General features: G+C 35.7%; 1 protein-coding gene across 3 annotated transcripts in view; it reads left to right on the forward strand.

Annotated features, from left to right (window-relative positions):
* LOC119837136 (rhophilin-1) overlaps window positions 1–9849 on the forward strand; it is a 67739-nt gene that overhangs the window by 53652 nt on the left and 4238 nt on the right. For all 3 annotated transcript variants that reach the window (XM_038362655.1, XM_038362656.1, XM_038362657.1), the window contains exons 4-12: window positions 361–488; window positions 5633–5786; window positions 6280–6421; window positions 6540–6631; window positions 7012–7161; window positions 7628–7786; window positions 8125–8308; window positions 9203–9320; window positions 9727–9842. In XM_038362655.1, coding sequence (XP_038218583.1) covers window positions 361–488; window positions 5633–5786; window positions 6280–6421; window positions 6540–6631; window positions 7012–7161; window positions 7628–7786; window positions 8125–8308; window positions 9203–9320; window positions 9727–9842 — 1243 coding nt within the window. The remainder of the gene's footprint in view (window positions 1–360; window positions 489–5632; window positions 5787–6279; window positions 6422–6539; window positions 6632–7011; window positions 7162–7627; window positions 7787–8124; window positions 8309–9202; window positions 9321–9726; window positions 9843–9849) is intronic.

Raw genomic sequence — 9849 nt, forward strand, 5'->3', positions numbered from 1 at the left:
CTCCCCATAACTTAAAAGCTAAATTGAAAAATCAAAGGATAAGCAAATACGGAAAACCGTATCAAATTAAAACTAGACAATTTAAAAAGTTCTTAAAGTGTATTTGAAAAGTTCATTACAAGAATTAGGATTTTGTGATTTTGGTGCGTGTCTTTCCATGCTTTTTCATGGGATTTGGATGTTTCGCCTCGGTAAAAAATAGCCGAAGTCACTCTTTCACCTCTTTACTATCACCAGACATGAAAATCATATCATAAAATCGTTCCAATGCGATATGTAAGAAAGACAAACACACTTCCCCATTCATAATATCAGTAAGGAAGTATTCATTCAAATATAATAATAGATTCTCAATTACAGGCAACCACAAACAGAAAACTACGTGAGACAGTTGCGTTAGAACTCAGCTTCGTGAACTCAAACCTGCAGCTGTTGAAAGAGCAACTGGCGGAATTGAACTCCTCTGTGGAATTATACCAAAACGACAGGTACATATACTAATATTAAGAGGAAAGATTGTTTATTTGTTACCATATAACTCAAAAACTGCTGGGCAATACATAGACCTACAGGTTACTTAAAGAAAGTTACTAACTAACAACTAAAAAAGGCAGTATTTTAACCCCTGACGCAGAAAGAGGGGTATTATAAGTTTGACGTTGATTTCTGTCTGTTTGTGTGTCTTTCTGTGGCAACATAAGTTTAACACAGATGGACCGATGTCGATGTGTTTTATTTTTATTTGAATGTCAGTTTCCTTGCGGTAGTTCAAAGATATCCGCCACCGTAAAATGCCAGATTCGAAATTTTTTTAATGCCACTGTAGAATACCAGTTGATTTATAAAACTATAATGAAAATGTCCATGATTTGATAATAATTCGTATTTATTACACTAGTTAAACTCAAGCATTTATTTATTCAATAAGACATCTTATAGAAGCACTTTTAATCGTGATTGAAAGAAAATATGTATTTATATTCAAGAAAATCGTACATTTTATCATTTACACAAGAATACTAACACGTGAATATATCAACGCGTTATAAAACAGTTTTAACATTTACCACCGGAATCAGTCAGTTTTTACAGAAGAGTTCGTAATCAGTTTTTACAGAGAAGAGACGACAAGAAACTGTGTAGTTGATCTTTAAGGGTATAATTATGTAAAAAAAATCAGAAATCCCAATTACACTTTATTCCCCACTAACCAGGTCAACAAACATCCATACAAATACATATAATTAAACCCGCCAATTCGCGTTCAGAACGTAACAAGACCAACGAAACTGGAGTAATATTAAACCACAGTTATTACTTAAAGAAGCTGTAAAATTATACAAACCACATATTGTCGTTCATTTCACATCGAGTACGACCTGTTTGACACACTGACGTATAATTTAAGTCATCGCTTCTCAATCTATACGTATACTAGCTTTGCCCGCAGCTTCGCCCGCGTGGTCAAAATAAATCATGTTAGAAACTTGGGGGTAGAATTTGTCAAAATCCTTACTTACCAGATGCCTATATCATAGTGGATATCTGTAAAATTACAGCCCAATGGGTCCAGTTGTTTTCGCTGTGTGATAATAGACGTTTGTGTTTTATGTACTAAGATTATAAATGCGAAACTATATACTACTAAACTACTAACTTCGATGAAATTTGGTCAAACAGGATACTTTTTTTTTCAAAATCAAAACGTATGCAATAGGACATGAAAGCTTTCTCCGTCCGTAAAACCTAGCACTGGTAATATTATACATTTGTCATTAATTTTTAATTAGATTAATAAAAATTACTTTCCATAATCTACTTGGTCTGCATTTTTAAAGCTTTTCAGACAGATCGTTCGTAAAAAGACGACGCCGTATGCAAATGGAGAAATATAGATAAAAATATATTATCTTGATTTATTAATCAAATCGTTAAACTATAACGGTATATTAAAACGTTTTCAGTTTCAAATCATATATTATTATAATGAATTTGAATTTGAATGTTTGAATTATTGATATTTCCGGCATATTTGATTTATTGTAATTAGTTTGATCCTGCATCTTAATCGTTTATTATAATGCTAATCAATTAAAAAAAAACTAATATTATTAGCGTTCAATGCACCAAAGCAACTTATAAATATTCAATTCAAAGAACGATAAAAGATATTTTTCTTGTAAATTTTTGAGATAAAAATTATGCATTACATTCGATAAAATTGGATTAAAACATATGCTCACGGTTAACGAAGAAATCATGATTATATGCCCTTTCATGTTTCCACTGCAGGGATACCCTACTAGGCCATTATTATATTATATTTTCCATGTATATTAATCGACTCTTTGATTCCACTTTAACGAAGTTTTGGTAGATTTTTTTTTTTTAATTCATGATAGTGCTTGACCACGATCTCGCCTGATGGTAAGCTGAGATGTGGTCTAAGATGGAGCGCGCTTCCCTAGAAGGTACCTGTTCACTCTTCTCTTCCCTAGATGTCTCATCTCGACTTTTTTATGGCCCAAATATTAAAAAAGTGCCGTTGTTGTAATGTTTTTATTCACCAAGTCAAAAAATAGGTAACAATCGGTTTATCAAGAAAATCTCAAATGATATTATTTAAAAATAAAATTCGTATTATAATTTTTAGAGAATCAGTCATTTGAAAAAAACTCAAACGAACAGTTTACTATATTACCATTTCATTGTTAGTAGTAGTCAGAGTAAACAGTTAACAGTTTATAACATTAGCTGTGACCCGCGGTTGAAACCGCGTCAGTCTGTATCCCGTAGGAATATCGGTATAAAAAGTGCCTATGTGTTATTTCAGTTTTCCAGCTATCTACGAAGCAAAATAGTATTATTATTCACCAATAGATATCAGGAAAAAAAAACACGAATAAAACACGAATATGACATTTTCTAAAAAAGATTCCTAGCTAGATCGATTTATCGCCCCCCAAACCCCCTATATACTAAATTTCATGAAAATCGTTGGAGCCGATTCCGAGATTCCAGTTATATTATATATATATATATATATATATATATATATATATATATATACAAGAATTGCTCGTTTAAAGATATAAGATTTTACACGTACCCAATAACATCAACTTACATACAAAAGTAGGTGATAGACGTTGTTATGACACGAGGAACAGAAATAAAATTGAAATGTTTTTTCGCTTTGTAAAGTAAAAAAATATTAATGGGACAAGGTATACAATAAACGCTTCTACAATAGAATTTCTCATAGTATTAAATCGTTTAGCAGTGATAAATTCAAAAACTGTGAAAAATTTTGAAAGAATAGAAAAAATTTGATCACGAGGCAGGATTCGAACCTGCTACCGTTGCTACGGTTAGGCAAGAAACGCAGGTTCGAATCCTGCCTCGTGATCAATTTTTTTCTATTCTTTCAAAATTTCTCATTTATAAAGCATTTCAATGCTATAAAACTAAAAATTAAATTCAAAAACTGTATTAAAATGTATTAGTTCAGAGAGCCTACTATAGCATTAATGAATATATGGAAGGTGTCAATCCATGGAATGTTTCGCTTAACCACAGGACAGTTCTTTGGCATTATTTTTATGTACATCTTACACATTTTGTACATTTTATGTAAAAGTTGTATTATTTTAAAAGAGCAACTACAGAGTTTTTTGCCGTCTCTTCTCTGTAGAAACTGCTTTCCGAACCGGTGGTAAATGTTAATACTGTGAAATATCGAATCAAAAGTGTTTGTATAAGAAGTGTAATTGAATAAATAAATGTTTGAGTTTGAGTTAAGATATGCTAGGTTAGCTGCAGGATCACCGAAAATAATTTAAAAAACCTAACTAGAGGTTAAAGCATTATACAAAAAGCAACGAAGTCGGTGAAACCGTGCACACACCTAATGAAAATATAAAATGCTATTTACATTTTTAATGAAACTCGAGACTTTGAGAACTACTTTGAGAAACATCTTGTTAGATAATGATTGTACCATGCTCAAACATAAATAATCTACCATTAAAGGTAATTGTGGGTGTCCTTTATTTGCCATCAATTATATTACACCGTGGATAATTACTGTTATGCAGTGTCAATATGAAGATACATTGTAGAATAATGTGTTTCTGTTTACTACTGAGACCCAGAGGCTTGGTTATTTCAACCAGGAGTCGTGTTCTGTTCCGAATAGTGACAAAATATTGATACTTGTTTTATATTGGGTATGTTTTGTGTATATTTGCAATGAAATCAATAGGATGATTGTGAAATTTATGCATTGTTTAGGTTCATCATCATCAGCCCATAAATGTTCCCACTGCTGACACAGGCCTCCTATGAGGGTTGTTTAGGTTATGATAGCGTAAGTTGTCATGTGTTGCTTGAGATGAGTTTACAATTATAAAGGTGAAGAAACAGTTAGCGATTTTGCAATGTATGACCACAAATTGACCCATATTTGTGCAGGGATATAATAATAATAGTACACTTTATTCAGCACCAATTACAAATAAATATAAAAAGGAAACGGGCAATATAATATAGAGTGAAAAGCGGCCTTATCGCTACGAAGCGATTTCTACTAGGCAACCCATTGGTTTCTACACAGTAGAAAAAGGGTAAAAAAAAAGGATTTATGCGTCCAATTAGGGTTTTCTTTGAGTGTTAAGACCAGAGTCACTAAATCATGCCTCACATAAATAGGTCTTCAATACAAAAATATATGTATGAATGTATCACACAAATTGTAGCAATTTCATTAAAAGTGGATTAATAAATATCGATGAAGAAAATATTCCATTTTCAAGCTTAGATATTCAAACATCCACATGATACATATAGATATACCGATTTAGTAAGAAAACTTTCAACCTCCCGTTTCGTGTGAACACTTCACCAAGATATTACACCGTATTTATGTAATTTGAGCAATTTGAAGCGGCTGTTAAAAGTAATTGTCGCAAAAACTGCAAGCAATGCTCGTGTAATAGGTATACTTGGAAGCGTATAGGGTTGTTTTTATTTAAATTCCCTGCTTTACCGTAATGTACTGTAACAAGACATTGTATAGAAACAAAGTAATAATTGTGGTCGTTTTATAATACCTCTTTGGGATTAATGGTGATTCTTAATAATGAAGGTGTTATGTCGTAATTAAAATGTTAGTATCAAAATCGTCAAGTGTAGTGAAATGGCCTGAAGTTAATTCAGATTGGTTTTATTTATTTATCGTCTGAATTGAGTGCGAACCACTCTGAAATCGGTATGGGTGTGGTACGGACCACAAAATCTTGTAAAGTTGCTTATCAAGTAATAAACATTTTGGCTGTAGTGTATGATAACAAAATAGATTACAAATTACTTTACTAAAGAAGTGAAACAGGCCGTTATACATAATATTGACTTAAAATATTGAGAATTAACAAATTCTTCAGAATTAACTTAGTCGTAGAATTAACTGATCATGGAAAAGGGCAGGACAATACATTTCATGTCTTACATTAAATACATCATCATAATCACAATCATTAAATTGTTTTTTACAGCTATGACGACACAATATGGCGCGAATTTGATCCTATTCATAGTTGAATCATATAAATAATTATTAATGTCTGTGTTACAGCAAAGAATGCGTCATGCCTATGATACCTCTTGGGCTCAAGGAGACAAAAGAAGTGGACTTCAGAGAGCCCTTCAAAGATTTCATTCTGGAACATTACAGTGAAGATGCTGCGACGTATGAAGACGCCATATCCGATTTCATGGATATGAGACAGGTATATAAGGAAACTGTTTGTTTATCTATAAGAGAGAACGAGACAAAGCATTTCAATTCTGACGAATCTCAGTTATCTGGTAGAAATTCTTATCACAAATCCACAATTTCGGAAAAAAGTTAAGCTTAAGTACCACAAAATAGCTAACCCTATTTTAGGGTATTTTTGGAAAACTTTGTCCTATGTGTAGTTTAACATGCTTTAAGGTTACTTCACTGAGAAGGAAAAAAGATTTGTTAATCGCCAATTTTTTTATTCAATCTATGAGACTTCCGACTTCTACACTAATCATCATTTATGTATATTTAATTTAAGTTTCTTATGGACAAGACGAAAGGCCATTTCGTAGATATTTAAAATTCAGTCACGACAAGAGTTGCATTATTCATGATTGACATGTATTTCTTTTTTAATATCTGTTGACCCTGTCAACATAGATTAAAACTCAAATTTTTGACACAAAAGACCTAGTTTTTTATCAATTTTTTTCTAGGCTATACGGACCCCAGTTCGGTCAACAGCAGGAGTAGCTCTGCTCTTCAAATACTATAACCAGCTGTACTATATCGAGAGACGGTTCTTCCCGCCTGATAGATCTTTGGGCGTGTACTTCGAATGGTTCGACTCTTTGACAGGTAAATAAGTGGAGTCTTAACGGATTTGTTTGAATAGTCAATTTTTAGACATAAATATGCACATTCTTCTAAGCTTTAGAATAAAAAGCAGTTTTAAAAACAAAAACTTATTTTTCAGGAGTACCCTCATGTCAAAGGACGGTAGCTTTCGAAAAAGCCTGCGTACTGTTCAATATAGCTGGCATATACACACAGATTGGAGCGAAGCAGGTATATCATTTTACTATATTATTACCAACTAATACATTATCTACAATGTAATTAAATAAAAAAGAATATGTGTGTGTAGTATACCGATACTGATTTTTAACATTTTCGATTGGTAACAGCTATTCGAATACCAAACAATAACTAGTACAGCTCGGACAAATTTAATTGTAACTCCCAGGACCGCCACACGTGCGTCGTCAATATAAGATTGTATTATTCATTTCGCAAACAAACCCCCCAATTTAAGTCCTATATAATCCTATATAATGCTTTATAAGCATTTTTATTTACCTTTAGAGGATATACGTGTGTACATAGCCGTTGTCTCTATTATTTACTTACCTATATTACATATCTCCTAAGGTATTGTATCTCCCCAGGACCGGCACACGTGCGCGGGGCTGGACGGCGCGGTGGACGCGCTGCTGCGCGCGGCCGGCACGCTGCGCTACATACACGAGAACTTCACCAACGCGCCCTCCGTCGACCTCGCCGCGCACACGCTACTCGTGCTCGGCACTCTTATGACTGTGAGCCGCTCTACCTTTTTACTGCTCTAACGTTCTACCACTCTACCGCTCTACCGTTCTACCACTCTTGATTCTACCACTCTACCGCTCTACCGCTCTACCGCTCTACCTCTCTACCACTCTATTACTTTATATGCACTTTATATACATCTCTTCAAGCCGCTTTATATAACTAAGAGTGAACTCTACAATACGTTAACATACGAAATATCCGTTTTCTAGCACTTCACCAAATCTTTCTCCGTTGTCCCCTTTACGTTCTAGAAGACGCTCTATATATTCTCTACAAGACCCACACATGCTTTGCTATGCTATTAACCCAAACTCAAACATTTATTTATTCAATTAGACTCCTTATAAAACCACTTTTGAATTCTCATAACATATAATATATTTACCATTTACCATTTCTACAATTAAAATTTTAGCATACCACCCAACTATAATACTCGTATTTGACATCCAGGCGCAAGCCCGCGAGTGCCTCTTCGAGAAGCTGCAGCTGCAGGCGCGCGAGGCGTGCAGCGGCCGCGACCGCGAGCTGTGCGACGACCTGCACATGTGCCTCGACCTCGCGCAGGAGAGCGCGCAGCTCGCGCACACCTACCGCCAGCTCTACGATAAGGTATATATAGAGATGCACGACGACACAATTACTTTACTTATAAATACGATGACAATAGTTCTTTCCTACATAGAGAACTTCCAAATGTAGAGTCGATTCCTAAATGTAGAGTTACACTATTACCAAACGGTAGTAAAAATAGATTCCAATAGTGTCAAAGAGACAATTTCCCAATTAAGAGTCTATTCCTCAATCGATAGTTATTTTTAACAGTCCACCACAATGTTTAAAACCTAATAACCATTTATTACGATACTTCAGTAAATATTTATTAGTTAAGTCAACTGTACTTATAATGAAATAACTGCCAAGTATCCACTTACAAAATTTATTTGCAGATGCAAACAGACGGCGTGTTCAACTACGTGCCCTACTCCTGGGTGTCGCTGGTGCACGTGAAGTCGGAGTTCTACAAAGCGCTGGCGCACCAGCACTGCGGCGCGGGCCTGCTGCACGCCAGCGCGCCGCGCCTCGCGCGCGACCGCCTCGCCGCGCTCTACGCGACCGACTGCAACCAGAACGGTGCGGTATATGCAACTACCGTCAATTGTGCAAAAAAAATCGTTTTATAGCATTGAAATGCTTTATGAAATCTAATCCTATCCTACTAATATGATAAATGCGAAAGTTTGTGAGGATGGATATATGTTTCTTATTCTTCCACGAAAAACTACTTAACCGATTGCAATGAAATTTGGTACGTAGACAACTGGACACCTGGAATAACACATAGGCACCTTCTCCGTCCCGATATTCCTACGGAATACAGACTTACGCGGGTGAAACCACGGGGCGCAGCTAGGGCTTTATAAATGAGAAATTAACAAAAATATATATCACAAGGGATGGTATTCGAACCTAAGTCTTTTTGCCAAACCATAGCAACGTCTAAAATCTCGGCCACCTGACCCCACCTCAGCAATCGAATTTATTTTATTCAGTCTTTTGTACCTAAAGAGTAGAAGAAATTAGAGTAGTAGCAGTAGGGTAGAGAATTCCGCTTCGTGATTAAATTTCCCTTATTCTTAAAAATTTCTCAAAAAAATGTATTCCAACATTACATTCCATTATACTGTTAAAAGGTTCCCATGAAATGAAAGATTCAGAAAATTACCCATAACACAGAAAAGTTACATATCATAGCATTTTAATGATCTGATTGTAGGATCGCCGCCAGTTACATAAAACTTTTACCGCATCCACAAATATACCAACAACATCTCATACATTACTTTTCCAATAAGCTAACAAGTATCGCAAAGCTAATGCATTTATACAGCATTTAAATGCTATAAAAATAAAATTTAATTACATATTTGTTAATACTACTCGGTAGTTTAATGATTGTGAAGGCAAATAAAGAAATTTTTATTTTTTTATTATTTTTATGTGTTATCTACTTCGATCTGAGAACAGGCTCCCTGTCGAGCTTCAAGTACGACGAGGACATCGACCACGTGGCGCTGGGCCGCGCGCACTCCGCCGAGGCGCTCGCGCTGTACGACGAGGCGCTGCGCTTGCAGAGGATGTGCCGGTGAGCGGGGGAGCTACCCCTTACAATTGGGGGGGAGCAAGGCTGCCTCAAGCTATGGGGGGGGGAGGCTTGGGCATATAGGCATTTGGGGCCCTTTTGGAAAGTAGAAGCAGTAAAAGTAAGGAAATTCTTGGTCCTTCGGGCCCTCTACTGAAGATGGTCCTGGGCACGGGCCCCGTGTGCCCTTATGGTTTTTGCATAGTGGTTTAAAATAAGTGTTTTGGTCTCGGGTAATAATTTTCTATTTTCAATTCACATTCTAAAACATTTTGATGTAAAATAAAATTTAATAACAAGAAACAGAATTCATATTTGTCAATTGAAATGTCAAGTTATAAGATAATAATATTTACGTAAACCACGTATGTAATAAAAAAATAAAATAAAACTAAGTCACGATTTACAGCGAGCTCCGCGGCAAGGAGGCGCTGGCGCGCGTGGTGTGCGCGCACCGCGAGCGCGCCGCCTGCGACAAGCGCGAGCCCGACTTCGCCGAGCTGCTCGACGTGCCCGACATCCTGCGTGAGTG

Source organism: Zerene cesonia, chromosome 26 (assembly GCF_012273895.1).
Source record: "Zerene cesonia ecotype Mississippi chromosome 26, Zerene_cesonia_1.1, whole genome shotgun sequence".
Lineage (NCBI taxonomy): Eukaryota > Metazoa > Arthropoda > Insecta > Lepidoptera > Pieridae > Zerene > Zerene cesonia.